Source organism: Haliotis rufescens, unplaced genomic scaffold (genome assembly GCF_023055435.1).
Source record: "Haliotis rufescens isolate VD_foot unplaced genomic scaffold, xgHalRufe1.0.p SCAF_134, whole genome shotgun sequence".
Classification (NCBI taxonomy): domain Eukaryota; kingdom Metazoa; phylum Mollusca; class Gastropoda; order Lepetellida; family Haliotidae; genus Haliotis; species Haliotis rufescens.
Window position 1 is genome coordinate 419,553 of NW_025963818.1, and position 20,075 is coordinate 439,627.

Sequence of the window (20,075 nt, forward strand, 5' to 3'; positions counted from 1 at the left end):
TGCGTGCGTGTGTGCTTGCGTGCGTGCGTGCGTGCGTGCGTGCGTGCGTGCGTGCGTAACGGATACTCAGAAAAAGTTTGTTTTTTTTCAATATTGTAGTGTCTGAGCGAGCAGGGTCTTTGGCGTGAAGAGCAAATGCTGTAACCACTAAGCTACCCAACCGCCCCTCAAATATTGAAAGAGGTGTTAGTTTCTAATAATAGCTGTATGCTATAATAGCTGTATAATGAACGAATTATGAACACATTACAACTGGTAGTGAGTATGAAAGTTATAACCACCAGTGATCTTGAGGGAAATTTCAAAGTAAACGTTTTTTTTTTATCAGTTGTGCTTAATGCTGCTTAATTTGTCAAACTTTCATTCACTCGACGAGCCATACTGCGTATGAGTCTCCCAATGGTAATTTGAGGGAGACTGTCTCACTCCTCTTCCAGCGACCAGTAAAATACATCCAGTGTGGTCAATATGACATTGACGCACACATCTCCCTATTATTGTACGTGTTTTTGGTGTTACGCTTTATAGACATAAACGAGTTGCACGTTGTCTGTGTATGTCACTTCTACTCTGAATTGAGAAACAAGTTCATTAAAAAAATATGTCATTAAATATCCAACAATTTACAATAGTATTTCTATCAAAGTAAGTACATTGATTTTATCAGAAATGTCAGTCTATTCCAATGTCATGTAAATATAAAAAGAAACACCCGATTGTAAAGTTGATTAAAATGTGCGTGCATGACCATGCTTTTATATCATTATCGGGCTTATGTTTTGTAATTTCATACTGAATAAAACTGTCTGCCTGTATGTCTGTGTGTCCGTATTTTCTTCCTTCGAATACTTGGTAATAACATTTTATATTTCATGACCCCCTACTTTTTGTAAAGAGTATACACAGTTATGCGTAAAGGGGAGAAGTAGACTGAAGTCACTATAAATATAACTGAGGAAGTCGTTACTTCCCAGGCCCACACCAAAATTAGGTTGATCATACAGAAAACACCAAACAATTTCCGTGCAGTGACACCAGTGTCACTCTGAATCTGCATACCTCGCTGTACGACTAAACCCCGGCTGTGGATATTGGGTTATGTCTCCCGTGTTAATGCATGAACTGTTCCCATTCAACCTACCGTCTGTGTTTGTGTTGGGCTCCTATTGAGCTAGAAGGTTGTAGTCAAGGCACACACTTACATATTCCACCCGTCTAACGGGGTGGGGTGGTCAGGCTCGCTGACTTGGTTGATACAAGTCATCGATCCCAATTGCGTGGATCGATCCTCATGATGTCAATCACTGCATTGTCTGGCCCAGAATCGATTATTTTACAGACCGCCGTCATGTAGCTGGAATATTGCCGAATGCGGCGTTAAACAACAAACAAACAAACAAACAAACTCACATATTCTTCGTTAGAATAAACCCCAAGCAACTTATGGTCAAAGGTCGGCTTGATCAGTGCTTGGTTGCTTGTGTGTGATCATACCGAACTCTTGTGGATCCTTGTTCATAATATCAATCACTGGGTTTAGATATCCGCACTCAATTACATGCAGACCGCTGTTACAAATGTAAACCATTGCTGAGTTCGGTGTAAAACAACAAAGAAACAAACGCAGACAAGGTGGTCAGTGGGAGTCTATCTTTTATCCGGTTTGCATTTTTCAAAATATTTTGTGGCTTCAAGTTAAAAGACATAATAAATGCATGCGATTCCTATATCGTTAGCGTGTCTTTCTTATGACTCAGGTAGTGACATCAGGGTGCAATTTCTTCTTCCATGCTGCCCCAAATATTCTCTACTCCACCCTATACTTCCTCGGGTAGATTCTACGAAGATCTACACTCACTACCACTTTCTGCAGTCTTCCTAGTTCGAGCGGTTTGACACGCTGTTATTCAGAATGAGTCAGTGAGCTTTTATCAATATTCAAGCAATATCATGGCGGGGGACACCAGAAATGGGCTTCACACATTGTACCCATATCGGAAATCGAACCCGAGTCTTCGGTGCGACGAGAGAACGCCTTAACCACTAGGCTACCCGGCCGCCCCTATTTAACTAGAATACTGTTCAAAGTTGCACCAGAGCAACTCACTCAGCAAGTGTAACCTCAACCTCAAATTTCCACACGCCCTAACTGCAACTTTGACTTACAAGCGCCACACCACACGTCCCAAACTGCTACTTTGTCTCGCAAGCGCCACACCACACGTCTCAAACTGCAACTTTGACTTACAAGCGCCTCACCACACGTCCCAAACTGCAACTTTGACTCACAAGCGCCACAACACACGTCCCAAACAGCAACATTGACTTACAAGCGCCACACCACACGTTCCAAACTGCAACATTGACTCACAAGCGCCTAACCACACGTCCCAAAGTGCAACTTTGACTTACAAGCGCCACACCACACGTCTCAAACTGCAACATTGACTTACAAGCGCCACACCACACATCCCAAACTGCAACCTCGACTTACAAGCGCCACATAACACGTCCCAAACTGCAACTTTGACTTACAAGCGCCTCACCACACGTCCCAAACTGCAACATTGACTCACAAGCGCCACACCACACGTCTCAAACTGCAACTTTGACTTACAAGCGCCTCACCACACATCCCAAACTGCAACACTGACTTACAAGCGCCACACCACACGTCCAAAACTGCAACATTGACTTACAAGCGCCTCACCACACGTCCCAAACTGCCACTTTGACTCACAAGCGCCACACCACACGTCCCAAACTGCAACTTTGACTCACAAGCGCCACACCACACGTCCCAAACTGCAACATTGACTTACAAGCGCCACACCACACATCCCAAACTGCAACATTGACTCACAAGCGCCACACCACACGTCCCAAACTGCAACATTGACTCACAAGCGCCACACCACACGTCTCAAACTGCAACTTTGACTCACAAGCGCCACACAACACGTCCCAAACTGCAACATTGACTTACAAGCGCCACACCACACGTCTCAAACTGCAACTTTGACTCACAAGCGCCACACCACACGTCCCAAACTGCAACATTGACTTACAAGCGCCACACCACACGTCTCAAACTGCAACATTGACTTACAAGCGCCACACCACACGTCTCAAACTGCAACATTGACTTACAAGCGCCACACCACACGTCTCAAACTGCAACTTTGACTTACAAGCGCCACACCACACGTCCCAAACTGCAACTTTGACTCACAAGCAACACACCACACGTCTCAAACTGCAACTTTGACTCACAAGCGCCACACCACACGTCCCAAACTGCAACATTGACTCACAAGCGCCACACCACACGTCCCAAACTGCAACATTGACTTACAAGCGCCACACCATACGTCCCAAATGCAACTTTTACTTACAAGCGCCACAACACAAGTTCCAAACTGCAACTTTGACTTACAAGCGCCACTCCATACGTCCCAAACTGCCACTTTGACTTACAAGCGCCACAACACAAGTTCCAAACTGCAACATTGACTTACAAGCGCCACTCCATACGCTCCTAACTGCGGCATTGACCCGCAGACTCCAACACACACTTCCCAAACACACAAGTCTCTACCCAAAGCGTCCACAAACCTACCCTTGCACTTTAATATCTCTACCAGACTAAACCAGACACTGTCAACCCTCAATCTCATGTCAATCACCTCTACCCCAACACACAGCTGTAAACAGTACTGTCCCAGCGTTCTCGACATCTTCATCGCGTATACCATCCACCAGTTTGGCTATACAACGAACACACAGTTCTCGCCCGCCGCCACACGGCTCTCTGCATATCAAGTGTCTCGGCAATCTGCATAGGCTTGTAATATTCTCGAGAATTTAATGTGGGCGCGTCTACTTTATGTAGGGGGAAGCAGATAGTTCTGTCATTGACAGTTCATTGACTAATTGATCAGACTTGACTCTTACCCGCAGCCTGAACTAACTAAGGCATCATGTATAGTAATTAACAAAATGTGTATGTTATGAAATGTTTGCCCGTCTGTTTTGTTAGATGGTATTTGTTGTTACCCTGTCTGGCCCTCGGCATTAAGGGGCTAAAACAAGGACTGGTCGCTCATAGTCAGTATACTGTGTCTGAGTGGTGTATTCATGTTAAACTGCGGCATGGTATCTCAGTGAGCTAGCACTATTAATCGGCATCAGTCCGGACTAGTACAAGCAGCCACACACACACACACACGTACATGCAGTCGCTATATAAGTGCAATAATCTTGAACGCGACGTTAAACCCCATTTCACCTCACCTCACCTCTGTTTTGTTTGTCAAATGTAAACTACCTTCAACCGTGTAGGTTTACATTGCCCATTACAAGGAAATGACATGACATAACATGCCTAGACCTGTGCGAGGTTTTCGGGTCCATCTCTCCGTGTCAGAATGCATACAACCCTGCATAGAAGGGAGTGTATCTCTTTTTCACTTGACACAGATAACTGTGAATAGGAATCCTAAGTGCGCTAAACTTGTGTACTTTCCCAGTTCGGTGGAAGTTAAATGTTATTCCCATATTTCCTTGTACATGTATTTCATCACACTCGATACTTTGCGGGTACTTTCAGGGTTGATGATCAGTGACACTCGGTGGAGTACTGTCACTGCGACTAAACAACTTAGCTCATTGCTAATTACAAGATAACTGAAGTTGATGATCAGTGACACTCGGTGGAGTACAGTCACCACGACTAAACAACCTAGCTCATTGCTAATTACAAGATAACTGAAGTTAATGATCAGTGACACTCGGTGGAGTACAGTCACCGCAACTAAACAACCTAGCTCATTGCTAATTACAAGATAACTGAAGTTAATGATCAGTGACACTCGGTGGAGTACTGTCCCCGCGACTAAACAACCTAGGTCATTGCTAATTACAAGATAACTGAAGTTGATGATCAGTGACACTCGGTGGAGTACAGTCACCACGACTAAACAACCTAGCTCATTGATAATTACAAGATAACTGAAGTTAATGATCAGTGACACTCGGTGGAGTACAGTCACCGCGACTAAACAACTTAGCTCATTGCTAATTACAAGATAACTGAAGTTGATGATCAGTGGCACTTGGTGGAGTACTGTCCCCGCGACTAAACAACCTAGGTCATTGCTAATTACAAGATAACTGAAGTTGATGATCAGTGACACTCGGTGGGGTACAGTCACCGCGACTAAACAACCTAGCTCATTGATAATTACAAGATAACTGAAGTTAATGATCAGTGACACTTGGTGGAGTACAGTCACTGCGACTAAACAACTTAGCTCATTGCTAATTACAAGATAACTGAAGTTGATGATCAGTGGTACTTGGTGGAGTACTGTCCCCGCGACTAAACAACCTAGGTCATTGCTAATTACAAGATAACTAAAGTTGGTAATCGATGACTTGCTGGATTGTGCATCGTCTTATCGTTGCTCAAAATATCAACCCCTTCTGTATCTTGTCCAGTCTCAACAATTTAGACGCCGATAACATACATTATCAGCTCCTGAAACACTTCCCCGATTCATATTTGGAAGCACTGCTTAATATGTTGGATGAAATATGGACAACCGGAAATTTCCCTCCTTCATGGCACAATTCTATCATCATTCCTATACCAAAGCATGACGGGAACATACATATCCATCAAATTACCGACCAATGTCATTAACTAGCTGTGCTTGTAAAACCATGGAGTTCATGGTCAACACTCGATTAGTCTGGTGCTTGGAAGTCAAAAACCTCCTGAGCGACACCTAGTGTGGTATCCGAAAAAAAAACAGAAGCACCATTGACCATCAGATGCGTTTAGAGTTATTTATTAAAACTTCCATTGCCAAAGAACATACTGTATAAATCTCTCTCGACCTGGAGAAGGCATATGATACAACGTGGAAACATGACATTTTAAAAGATTTGCATGAATTTGGATTGAGGGGCAGATTACCTCAGTTCATATCTGAATTTTTAAACAACAGACAATTTCAAGTACGAGTGGGCTCTACCACTACGATCCAGATCATGGCGTCCCTCAAGGCAGCATACTATCAGCCACACTTTTCAGCATCGATAGCGTTGATGGTTCATTTTTTGTGGACAATTTCAACATTTCTTGTTGTGGTAAGACAATGAACACAATAGAAAGACAACTACAGCGCAGTCTTAACAAAATTCAAAATTTGGTCAATGAAAATGGCTTTAAATTTTCTAAATCCAAAACAAACTGTATCCATTTTTGTCGTAAATATAAACCCTACAAGGATCAAGATTTATGTTAAGATGGTACTCCTATCAGGGTAGTAGAGGACACAATACACCACCAAGGCCTAAGGGACTGTCTTAGAGCTTTCAGGACCTCTATCTGATCAGTTTGTATGCTGAAGCTGATGAACCTTCCCTCACACAGCGCCGCATTAAACTGTCATTGCAATATATCACTAAATTGCATTCAAATCAGTCAATCCCAGCTTATTGACAGCTCTGTGTCCAGGAGGTTGAAGTTCGGTAAAATTATTGACCCCCCCCTTGTGTGACACGTAATATCATAATTGATGTCACTACCATCAACCAGTGTTTTAAGCCAACTCACTGCTAACTATTGTTTGATATTGTCTAGTATTGTGCACAACCACCAGTCGCTAAACTGATGACGTAAATCCTGCTGGGGTATCTTACAGGAAGCAGAGGTACTGTATGTCCTCATGATCCCCAGTGAGGTGGCCTAGCTTAGGTAACTGGTGGCCTATAGCCCATGTTAAAACTGTCTAAATGATATTGTTGTACCCAAATATGTTGGATAAATTGTGTGTTAATATAACTTTGTATTCATTAATAAATTGTGTAAATTGTGTAAATATCAATATAATGCCGATGTGACGTTAAATGTTGAACTCACTCACTCACTCGCAATTTACAGACACTTATGACACACCCTGCATTCTGGTGAATGCGGCTAAGTGAAGGATCACAAACACACTTTCATGTTCCTTGGTTTTCATATTTATAAGGTAATGTTTTCATTCAGTCAGGCAATAATATGTGAATCTGTGCATCAAACGGCGACATGATTTGACATTACATGTCTTGTTTCGGTTTCCGTGCAGTTATTTCCAATTGCTAATTTTGAAAGGACATGACCCAACGACACCAGTTTTCTTGATTATGAAACCATCCCACTAAATCAGGCACCTGTTACGGAAAAAAATAACGATTCAAGTGCATACGTTGTTTAAAGATTGAAACTCCATGAATCTCCAACATCAACGGGAATAATCTGTATTCCCAAGCCTCTTACTGAACACAATTTCCTGATGTAAGACTATGTCAGTGCTGTTATTGTGTGATTAATTGTAGGGATGAGAAAATAACTTTTGCCTGATATGTGCCTGATAATATGTCCTCCTCTCCACGTGGCAGTGTTCATTTCCATCTTCCGGGTAAGTTGATTGGGTGAGGGATACCACAATTAGCAGGGATTAGCTTCCGTGCTAGAAGAGTGGTAGTTGTATGACAACATGTAGATCACCAACCCTCACTGACACACGCGTGATGCAGATGAAGATCAATGTAAGTATCTACGGGTGTTGTAAACGTTGACATTTCATGGATTGACTTTCACTTTGCATGAGTTCATTGAGGTATAAATCTTCATTGATCGATTGATTGGCTGATTGATTGTTTTTTAACGCCGCACTCAGCAACATTCCAGCTATATCACAGCGGTCTGTAAATAATCGAGTCTGGACCAGACAATCCAGTGATTGACATAATGAGCATCGATCAAAGCTATTGGGATTCGATGACATACATCAACCAAGTCAGCGAGCCTGACCAACCAATCCCGTTAGTCGCCTCTTACGTCAAGTATAGTCACCTTTTACGGCAAGCATGGGATGCTGAAGACGTATTCTACCCCGGATCTTCACAGGTCGAATCTTCACTGAGTGAGGACATGTGTAAACGACGGAGCTTGTTTCCAGTGTATTTCATGTAAACTTCACAATTAAACATTACATTATATCACTGAATATTAATAAATCACCAGAATCGATACAGTGGTGCATGCTCAGTATCCATCCTGATTCCCAGCTTCATAGTGTCACTTAATGCAACGTACCAGTCTGTGTATAGTTGAAGCTGTAATGGTGTTATAGGTCACAGGCTGACCCTATGAGATCCAACATAAGACATAAATCTTATTGTATGCAGAGTCTTCATAGTGTCACTTAATGCCACGTACCAGCCTGTGTATAGTTGAAGCTGTAATGGTGTAACCAGGTCACAGACTGACCATATGAGATCCAACATAAGACATAAATCTTATTGTATGTAGAGTCTTATCAAACAGACACTGGTAGGCGTCGTCCTAGAGTGTGAACGGGGGTCCGGAGACAGCGTGTCTCGAGTCCCGTGAGTCGACTTATATAAGTACAAGCATACAGTTGTATACATCATGATGAATACATTTCCGGAGTACTTACATCATTCTGATTGGACAATACATGCCATGGATATTATACAATTTCATTTGAATGGACATGAATAAATTTATGCTCATCTATCTCTAATGAAGCTAAGACTTACATGCATGTCAGGTGGCATGTCGCATTGGGCATCAGTCAGCAACTTTATTACAAATGACGGACAGCGTCTCAAAGGACGGATGGTTTGTAAACGTATACATGTAAAAGTAGCTTTATGACAATATGATGAAGAATTCAATTGGAAACTACTATGCTGACGTACTTCCGATACTTTCCAACCCTTGTTGTTATGCTCTTCATAGTCTTGTTGCATTATGTATGTCAACGTGAACTTATTTGTTGTTTCAATTCAGTTTCAGTCAACACAATGGCTGCCTCGGTGATGATGTGGATAGCATGCTTGGTAATTGCTACTGAAGGTAAACGAAAGTGACGAAACCCTTTCTATATTCAATATTACTGTCTTCTCAAAACAGAGTCGATTGTACGATTCTGACTATGTCATGGCCATGTGTTTATGAATTACTATCAAACAGTGATGATACCACGTGTTAGGAATAGGTGAGCGTATCCTGCCCCACTTGTAGCATTCGTCACAAACACATGCACAGGCAAGTAAACTGTTCACCTGAAGAAACATGGGAGCCTATGATACACAGTCAAACTAGGGAATTGTATCAGACATCATGTTTGTCACTGATGCGTCAAATTTGGAAATATCCTCCACGTGTCTTCCTGAAATCTTTTTTGAATAGTTCCATTAGGCACTGCGTGTTGTAACCTTGATCAATCAACGAGGCTCTTTGAAATCTTGGTAAAATGAGTATGCTCGATTGTATCTCAAAAGTTGTGAAATGCAACCACCAGAGGCTTTAGCAGCTGGAGTATTGCTCGACATGAAGCGAAAGTCGACTATTGGAAAGCTGAAGTATTGCATTCTATTGCTAATATTGGTGATCTGGTCTTAATATTTGGTAATATCCATACTTTAGCATTGTGATATTAATGGCGACAGGATTGTTGTATGAGGTGACGTAAAATGCGGATTATGTTCAAGATTGTTTTCACTTATATAGCGATGTGCATGCATATGTTTGTGTGTGGCTCTGTGAACTAGGTATTAAACTTTCAAAGTCGGTAATTACCCTGTGGGTGTCAAATGCTTTAATATTTCTCGACGTATCACTAGCCTGATAAATGTACGAGTAGAGAAACGTCAAGTTGAAAAAATATTACTTATATTGAACTATGTAAGTCATTCCTGTGGACCCGTGAAGATCCAGGGTAGAATAGGCCTTCATCAACCCATGTTTGCCATAAAAGGCGACTATGCTTGTCGTAAGAGGCGACTAACGGAATCGGGTGGTCAGGCTCACTGACTTGGTCAATGCATGTCATTCGGGACTTGCATGTTCTTAAAAGTTAGCGAATTTGTTTTAATGTTGATCTGAACAATATTTCAGTTATATCACGGCGTGTCAGCTTGATGTAGATACGCCCATCACTTTGGTGAAAACTTTGAGCATGAGTATAGTACTGTCAAAACTAGAAATATACACCAGGGTTCAACTATCATAGTTTTCTGTGAAGCCTCTGGGCTATGCCTTGGACGACAGGTCACCGGTACCATTATATGAATGTTTTCTTTTGATATTAAAATTTGACAAGGACATAGGAATTAATTAATGAGCTGCCGGTTACAAAATAGTACAAAAGCACATTTGACATCGGACTGTGACAACACGACGAGACAATCCCTCACTGAGTGTGACAGGTGGTATTATGATCAGATGTGCAGCTCAGTTTGCAGTGATGCCTGTAAGAACAAATAAAGTACTGGCTATGCGGGTACTGCATTGATGTTTGTGTGCCATGGTATCAGGGCATCGACTGCATTTTATCTTTTTGTTTAGGGACATACTCATGTTCATATTCAAAAATAACAATTAAATAATACCTGTACTATAACTTTCAGCCACTTCATGCAAGGAAACCTATCACTGCTCAGACTGTGACAGAGAGTCCGGGGACTGCGTCACTGAGTGTGACCCTGGGTATTACGGACGTAAATGTAACTCTACCTGCAGCAAGAACTGTAGGAACAACACATGTGTGATCTCAAGCTATGGTTCTGGCAACTGCACTGACGGATGTGTCCCAGGATATCAAGACGCCAGCTGCAACATACCATGTGACAGTCCAGGAGGTAACTGTACAGCATGTCCAGGTGGTTGTGATGGAGGATATTGTCAGCTGGGCTCCTCCTGTGTGTCTGGATGTGTGGACTCCTACTACGGGACTGGCTGTGATGGTAGGGATAGTTTAACAAAAAGGTTTTAATGGCATGACTATTCATATGGTAGATATTTATTTGGCGATCAGCACTTGTAGTTTATACTCTCGGTGAAATTGCTTAATGTGTCAGTAGTCCTGTAACCGAGTGAGTGAGACGGACGCCTGTTTACAGGTAATCACATATACATGAATATACAATCAACACCTTGATCATCTTCGGTCAGTAACGTGTATTCATGTAAATGAATCATTCCAATCATTGAGGTATCATATATAGTATGTTGATATTAGCTGGAACTGAGAGAAAGTCATGATGGCCGTGTGATACCCTCAACGTGTCACTTCCTTGTTGAAGCGTTCAGATATACAAACTCTCTCTCTCATCCCTCTCTCTCTCTCCTCTCCCCTCTCTTCTCTCTCTCTTCTCCCCCTCTCTCCCCTCTCTCTCCATTCATTCTCAGCTAAATGGTAAATTACACAATTGTGCTGTCCCCTGCGGAAAACCTGGTTAATATCTTAGCTGAAACTATATTTTCTGTTACAAATCATATAATGCAAGCTGAACGGCTAAATGAATACACATGTTGATGTACTTCGTTCAGTTTGTATGTTCACCAGTCTATAGTGTTGCTTATAAAGTCGTCCCCAGCCTTGTCCCCGTGCTCAGTGTGTGACTTTTCCACTGAATAATTAAATATTCTGCACATTTTTACTGCATTTTACTCTTTTTTTTCATGCGTAATGATCATATATCATCATTACCAGCAGTTTTCAAGCAATGGTTCTGATAAAATATCTTTGGCTAGCAATATTCTACTGTCCCCGATTTTACCATCAGATACGTTGGTCACTTTTGTGTGAAGAAGTCACACACCAACTAAACAAACATTATAACACAATGTGTCAGATATCATTTGTTCAAGCATAGTCTTAACACTTTTTATCATCAATTTCTTAAAAAACTTAAAGAAAAATCATGAATCACAAAATCACAAAATTATACCAGCTGGGTACGATACTTTTCATCAGATACGTTAGCATGATTTATTGCCGCACACGCCTGATAAACTACAATATATGATGTTGTGTTTGTTACTTTCATAAAACAACGTGTCACCTATGAGAAATGTCCATCCCAAACCTTGACATGAGTATACTTTCGAAATTTCTGACCAATTCGCAAAGTTGTCATCAGATACAATTTTGTCAGATACGTTAGATAACACCAGCGACATCGGAAGATGGTCATCGAACTTCAGTAATCTCGATAAGTTGAATCTTATCAATGCACATGCGTGCCGTGCCACCTCTCTACTTCCGATTTTCAGCCAAGAACGTCCTGCAACCTGGTTTCGGTTCTCAACAATCCATCACAAATTGGTAAGTAATCTTTGCCATCTTAGTAAATGGGTCATCTGAATTGAAAGCCACCCCATAGGTGATAATTATTTGATAAAATAGATTCTGTTCATTAGGATGGAAAAAATGAATCCCTTTCTGTATATTAGCAATTCCCAAAGAGCATGTTTTCCAACCTAACGTATCTGATGCCAACCTAACGTAGTTTACGAATGTAATTTAATGATTAGATATGTTTCTGAAGTGAAGACCACAACATTCTACTGATGTTTTCTGTCGGTATGCATTTCATTGATAGGAAAAGTACTATATTTTACTCAAGCTCCTGTCTAAACACCTAAATACCAACTAACGTATGTGATGATTTTTATAACGTATCTGATGAAATTAGCATATTTCACAAAGAATAAAGTATGAACATTTTTAAAGGGTGGCTATTTCATAGTGCAAACATCTCTTTCACTTCGACGACTGTTTCAGCATGTTTTTGTCTATGCTTGATTTTAGAAAATGGCGAAAACAGACGCAGAAAACCAAAAGGTGTATCGAGAAAGAAAGAAACGAAATGACAGTCAATATCTAGCCAAAGAACGTGCTCGAGTCAAAGGGTACAGAATACCAATTGATCAAATGCAAACAAAGAAAAAAAAGGCAGTTCGTGAAAGGAATAAACTCTATAGTAAAGCATACCGGGATCGAAAGAAAACACAGAAACAAGCACAAGGTGCCAGCATAGTTGAGGTCACAGATGTGGTCGTTGATGCAGAAACTGACCAGGTCGACACAGTATCAAGCAGTACTGATGCATCTCGGCAGTCAAGGTCACGCCCAGGTCCTTTCTTGGTCAAAATGACTTTTCCAAATAAACAGAGAAAACCAAAACGCTCGTGTGCACTGAAAAGAGCAAATACAAAAGTAAAAGAGTTGACTGAACAACTCTCTAGCTACAAAAAGAAGCAACAGAAATGGAAGAAACGATATCAGAGGATGAAGGCGAAGTATGGGACATCCAAACAGACTAGCCGCAACAATACTGAAAATAGCTCGGATCAGACGACAGGCAGTCTTCAACAACAGTCTGAAGCAACACCTTCAACAAAAACCAGACATGATCTCCGGGAAAACGGTGTGAGTCCCAGTCACTTGCCAGCTACTGTTGTTAGACAATTAACAATGGCTAATGTCCTTTTTGGAGAAATTAAAGAAAGTGTCACAGCCAACAAAAAGCAAAGCAAAATGAATGTGATGACATCTCTTGTTGGAGGGAAAGTACTTAAGAAGTACAGATGTGTGTCGGGTTTGAACAAGGCTACAGGTTTGTCACGAAGAAGTTTATCTCGGACCACCTCTAAGGTAATAGAGATTCGAGGAAGAGCCCGTCTCACTCTCGTAAGAGAGCAGATTAAGAGACTAATTGTCTCATTCATGGAGAGAGATGATATCAGCGTATGTATGCCAGGCAAAGCAGATTCCAAGAGCCTAAATGGTGTCAAAGATCAAACAAGAATAATGAATGATTATCTGTCTGAGGTGTATGCTAAGTTCAAGATTGAAAACCAGAATATGAAACTGTCTTTTGCATCATTCTGTAGGCTACGGCCCAGATACATCTTGCTCACATCACACATTTCAAGAAACACTTGCTTATGCAACAAACATCAGAATATGGCCATGAAACTCAAAAGTCTGAGAAGTGTTGGATTACAAGTTCCAAAATCACCGGATATGGCGTATGACAGTGTATCCGTGGACGCAATGGATCAGATGCTGGAAACTATTCAGGATGACGTTGAATATGATGAGTGGAGGCGTGTGGATGTTGAGGGGAAAAAGAAAATGAAGGTCGTGAAGATAATAAAGAATGCCACTGACTTCAAGAAGTATATGCTACTTGAATTTGCTGAGTTCCGTGACCACGTTGGAAGAGTAAAGTCGCAATATGCAGCTATCCATGAGTTGAAGGATACACTCCCAGATGGCCATATCATCATACAGATGGACTTTGCTGAGAACTTTACATGTTCCAGCATGGATGAAATCCAAAGTGCATACTGGAACCCAACAAATGTCACGCTTCACCCTGTAGTGGTCTACTACAAGTTGGACAAACTGGTACACAAAAACTTTATCTATGTGTCTGACGTCAATCAGCACAACTCGACTGCGGTACTTACAATCCTAAAACGGATGTTACCTGAACTGAAAACCACTTTCCCTGATGCAACGCATGTTCACTATTGGACTGATAGCCCGTCATCACAGTACAGAAATCGGTACATGTTTGATGTCATTCTGAAGCATAAGGAGCTGTTTGGGCTTGAGGCACGTTGGAACTATTTTGAGTGTGGACACGGGAAAGGTCCATGTGATGGACTAGGAGGTGCATGTAAACGCCAGGCATCTGATGCAGTAAAACAAGGCAAAGCGACAATTCAAGATGCCCACGATTTTTATGAGTGGGCGAGACACAATCAAAAATCAATCCAATACAGATTCTACTCTACTGCTGAAGTAGAGAAGGCTGCACAGGACATAGCTACCTCTAACGCAAAGGTTGTACATGGCACAATGAAGTTGCACGCAGTCATGCAGCAGAATGGGGTTCTTTTTTCAAGAACTGTATCATGCTACTGTACAGGTTGTCTGAGCGGCAATGATTTATGTGTTGGTTGGCGCCGTCACCATGTTGACCAAACCATATTCCAGGAAACGCATGTACTGCAGCCCACACAGGCTTCTGAATCCCCTGTACCTGCTGCACCACATGTACCTGCTGTCCCAGTTGTTGGCAGATTTCTGGCTGCCATATATGATGGTAACTGGTTCATCGGGAAGGTTCTCGAAGTTGACATAGATGATGGCGATACCAAAATAACTTTCATGGAGAAAACACAAGACAAAGGCAAGACCTACAAGTGGCCATCTCGTCCTGATGAAATTTGGATAGAATTTGACGATGTGCTCTGCTTTATTGATGAACCGGTCGCTATTGGCAAAACAAGGCGCCAGTACAACGTAGCTGCACGTGACGTCGCCCGTATTGAGAAGGCATTCAAATGAACATTCACTTTGTATTTTTTACGAATTGCCAAGATTTCAACCACAATGCCTCAAAAAGCATCAGATACGTTATGTTAGAGTTTGTGCTAAATGTCATATGGAGAAAATATAAACCTCATCTTTCATATAAATGTTTAAACTTCAGACGTTTTTAAGCCAAAGATCGGCCACTTGTGAACTTGTGTTGTTGATTCAGGTTGACATCAGATACGTCAGTTTTTGCAGTTGAAGATTATTGCTGTGTTCTCAGTAGACTAATTCTTGAAGGCCAGGGACTTGGCATGTAGTTTGTTCGATATTTGTACCAATGTTTGTTATCAAGTTATTTTTGCAAAATGAACAAACTTTCATAGCTAATATGTGTCTGTTATTATTTGCTTATATCTGTAGAAAATGTGTTTCTTGAACAGGTGTCCGCGACACTTTCCTGTTTTGAGACAAATGATCCTTAGGCAATGACTTCGTTTGAAAATGATATAATATGTGGTCCTATGCAAATGACAATAGCCCTTTTTGCAAGTTAATTAATGCTGTGCAATATATTTTGATTGCAATGATAACATGCAGTCTAACGTATCTGACTACAGGACATTTGACATATGTTATTTCCGTTATCATTAAAAACAACTCTGATGTCATTTGGGTCCCCCAATGATTAATTCTGAAAGCCTGAATACTGTTTTTACTGAAAATAAGTTAAGTTTTTCAATATCAAGAAATATATTTTTTAACATTTGATATGTGAAATAGACCATTTAGCTGAGAATCAGTGTCTCTTCTCCTCTCTTCTCTCTCTCTCTCTCTCTCTCTCTCTCTCTCTCTCTCTCTCTTTCTCCCTCGCTCTCTCTCTCTCTCTCTCTCTCTCTCTCTCTCCAAAATACAGTAGTCTCGATATCTGGATGTGCACACTCCTACTACGGGTATGGTCGTGAATCTGGATGTATTGGCGCCTGAATTAATTGATAACTTACTCTCCTCAAGACCATACTGTAAACTCCCTAGAGAGATGAGCATGGCATTCGTGAACACATCGATCCTTTGCCAGGACAACGATAGGATACACTATTCCTGTTGTGTCACACGCGTCGTATTTATACATTATAATTAGTATTACACTCGTTCAAAATTCAGTGTGATGACTTGCTTCTGTTTTGCCGTTCTCCATGTGCAAGAGTTAAAGAAATGAATCAAGTTTCACACTGGCATTGTTCTGTGTCAGGTGCTACAGTGGGACTAGCTGCAGGAGTGTCTGGGGCAGCTATCAGCTTCCTGGTGATGGTGTTCGTGGTTCTGTGCTGCAAATATTGCCAACGCTTCAGACAAAAAAGGTGAGTGAGTGGATGACTGAGACAAAGTTAGCAATACTGCCAGCAATATTCCAATCACAACCTGGCCACTGTACCATGCTTTTCGTAACAATTGACTAACATGGAGTGTGGGTTTCAAGGATTGAGGACGCAAAGTCATTCTGAAGCTTCGTCGGGTTTGTTCTAGTCACATGTTGTAACACTTGTTCGAAGTTGAAGGGTGCCGTTGCCACAAATACTGAAGTAGCCCTGGCGGCTTGAATGACTGTAATACAACTCAGAGTCATCAGTGAAATATACTCATATTTAGACGCAAAACTGTAAACAAATGGTCAACTTAGTAATGTCTGACTCCTTCGGTTACAAGTTTTGTATTTACTTAAATAATCAACGTGTTATATCCTCCACAGTCCCCTGTCACAGCCCAGTCTCTTGCACAAAGCGATACTAACAACAACACTAGTTACTTCCCTTTACAACTTAAATGAAACCCACTAAATATAGAAATGGCCCAAACAAATGATCTAAATCCAACATGGAGATCAATGTGACTATGACGTGGGGTGCTGTGTCTCACTATACCCCGCGGCGTGAGATGTTGAACATAACATCAGGCAATTCATTCAGCATTCAATTGCAATAAACTAGTTATGGTGCAACCCTACGTTACTTGAGTAAAGATATGTTTCACAAACGTTGAGAGAAAAAGTTAGAGATACAATGTCAGGCACCATCAACGCATTATCTCCATTCTGGTGTGCTCAGTACCCTGTGTCCACCACTGTAGCTAGTAGCAATACACGCCCCCTTGATCATAAAGCTAAATCAACGGTCACTTGAACTCTTCTGAGACTGGCAAGATCGTCATCTAATTTCATATCATTAATTCAACCATGATTTTTATATACATTATGTGTTTGGGTTTAGGGTCATGCATAAGTCGTTGTATGGCTAATCAGTCTAACTACCCAATCCGTAAGTCTCAGAAACCATCATTCGGCTATTCTCGTGCTCATGTTGAAAAGGATGTCCACAGTTAATGACATAGTTTTGCATTCTTCTTACTCCACAGTGTCACGCAGACAGAGGACGTCGTGTGCGACTCTGTTGACGACATGGATGGTGAACCTGTTGTGGAGCTGGAATGGTATTCTGAGACACCACTGAAAGACATGGCCACGCCTTGTGGGTCACCTGATGGAAACTGTGGAAGTGGAGGTGCAGCTGGTGGTGGAGCGGATGATGTTTATGACGTTGCAGATGTAGGCAGGCGGGAACTTGCTGCTGTCTTTGACAACATATACTCCAAAATATCACGTGCTTAGAGTGAGTGAATTGGGTTTAACGCCGATTTTTGGCGTGCCAAAGGGACGCAACTCTGCACAGCAAATTGCGGCGCCTCAGACCTCTGGGCCACCCGTGCCCCTCATCTGGATTGAAATCGAATATTTCCGAAACGTCAATTGTTGACAAAATATTATTCCTCGATTGAACGTCTGCGCGGAAAGCGGAAGACGGTGGTTCGATTCCCCAGCGAGTCAGGTTTGCTTTGTTTGTTGTCTTACGCAACAATCAGCAATACTCAAGCTATGTGACGGCGGTCTGTAAATAATCGAATCTGGACCAGGCAATCCAGTGATTGATATATGCAATTGGGATCGATGACATGCATCAACCAAGTCAGCGAGCCTGACCACCCGATCCTGTTAGTCGCCTTTTTTGGCAGGCATGGGTTGCTGAAGATCTATTATACCCCGAATCTTCACGCGTCGGAATATTGCTGACTGCAGCGTTAGACGTTCACGCGTCTACTGGTTGTACAGTGATTCTCAATCATTTATCCTCTGGAAATAGTGTATACATGTGTGTATGTTGAGACTCATTTGCCGACTCACGGAAATATTTGTAAAAAACATTAATAATTGTCTATTAATTTCCGTGTCTCTGCAATTCAAGACTGTACAGCGCTTATTCATATTCTGTTACCCGCCAGCTTGGCCTTGTTTGTGGATAAAGCATGTTCCTTTACACAAATATGAATCAAGTAAGGTGACGTGTTATTTGTTGAAAGGAGTTTTACCAAACCAAACCCTTTACAGGTCAATAAGTTGGATGATTTGGCTGTCGGTTTGTTGGTTTGTTGTTGAACGCCGCACTCAGCAATATTCGAGCTATATGACGGCGGTCTGTAAATAATCGAGTCTGGACCAGACAATCCAGGGATTGACATCATGAGCATCGATGTACACAATGTGGATATGATGCGATGCATCAACCAAGTCAAGTGAGCCTGACCACCCCGATCTCGATAGTTGCCTCTTACGTCGTCGTTACGGTGACATGGGTTTTTGAAGACCTATTCTACACCGGATCTTCACGGGTCGCCTACTGATACATGTATCAAGGATATGTTATCATATGTTATGATATTTATTTTCAGCAAATGTACCACCAAATCTCAAGAACAAACCATAATCCTTAACATAGCCAAGAACGATTTGCGTTATATTCACAGAAAGTATTTGAAACTAAAAACATGTGCATTCTCAAAGATTTGTTGACTTTATGCAATCTCAGAAAATAATAAATGCTGTTCTGTCAATACATTTGATTTTTTCAACTTTATACACCACAATCCCACATGACAAACATGAGGCTAGGAAAAACTTCGTTCCTTGATCCGTGGAGCTTTTGTTATAAAACGAAGAGACCACAGATACAGTTACGTATCTTCAGAGGTTCAGGACAATTTGTCATAAATTGAAGTTTTCTGAGAAAACAATTTGTGAAATGCTGGACTTCCACGTTCATTACCTTTATGTAACATGTGGTGGTAACCCAGCAAACAATTCTACGATGCGTCCTGCTCAACCTGTCTACATGTATCGCTACACAGGCATACCCACGTCTGTTGATGTTGTGCACAGATGCGTCCTGCTCAACCTGTCTGCATGTATCGCTATACAGGCACACCCACGTCTGTTGATGTTGTGCACAGACGCGTCCTGCTCAACCTGTCTACATGTATCGCTATACAGGCACACCCACGTCTGTTGATGTTGTGCACAGACGCGTCCTGCTCAACTTGTCTACATGTATCGCTACACAGGCATACCCACGTCTGTTGATGTTGTGCACATAATGCGTCCTGCTCAACCTGTCTACATGTATCGCTATACAGGCATACCCACGTCTGTTGATGTTGTGCACAGACGCGTCCTGCTCAACCTGTCTGCATGTATCGCTACACAGGCATACCCACGTCTGTTGATGTTGTGTTCTGTCCGCATTGTGTTCATGCATGAACTGTTCTCATTCACCGCGCTGTTGAGTGTGTGTTGTTGGGCTCGACATTGAATAGGAAGGTTATATTCAAAGTCCACACATGCATATCCCTGGTTGCAATAGACCCCTAGCAACCTATGGTCGAACGAGTCCCTTAACGGATCGGGTTGATTACTCTTTTAGTTGATTCGTGTCATCATACCCAAATGATCCATATATCAATCACTGGATTTGCTAATCCACAGTTGAATAT

At 41.7% G+C, this 20,075-nt stretch overlaps 1 protein-coding gene across 1 annotated transcript; it reads left to right on the forward strand.

Moving 5' to 3' along the window:
* Positions 1 to 10,306: 10,306 nt before the first annotated feature.
* LOC124124403 (scavenger receptor class F member 1-like) lies at positions 10,307 to 18,181 on the forward strand. Its single transcript, XM_048394951.1, has 4 exons — positions 10,307 to 10,334; positions 10,492 to 10,827; positions 16,450 to 16,558; positions 17,610 to 18,181. The coding sequence occupies exons 1-4, from the start codon at positions 10,307 to 10,309 to the stop codon at positions 17,860 to 17,862; spliced, it is 726 nt and encodes a 241-aa protein (XP_048250908.1). The 3' UTR covers positions 17,863 to 18,181.
* Positions 18,182 to 20,075: the final 1,894 nt, after the last annotated feature.

What these genes read in the sequence shown, in the direction of transcription:
- LOC124124403 (XM_048394951.1), top strand. Translation starts at nt 10,307, where the DNA reads ATGTGCAGCTCAGTTTGCAGTGATGCCT. An exon ending in CTACGGGACTGGCTGTGATG is followed by an intron (nt 10,828 to 16,449) that starts GTAGGGATAGTT and finishes GTTCTGTGTCAG; the next exon opens with GTGCTACAGTGGGACTAGCT. An exon ending in CAACGCTTCAGACAAAAAAG is followed by an intron (nt 16,559 to 17,609) that starts GTGAGTGAGTGG and finishes CTTACTCCACAG; the next exon opens with TGTCACGCAGACAGAGGACG.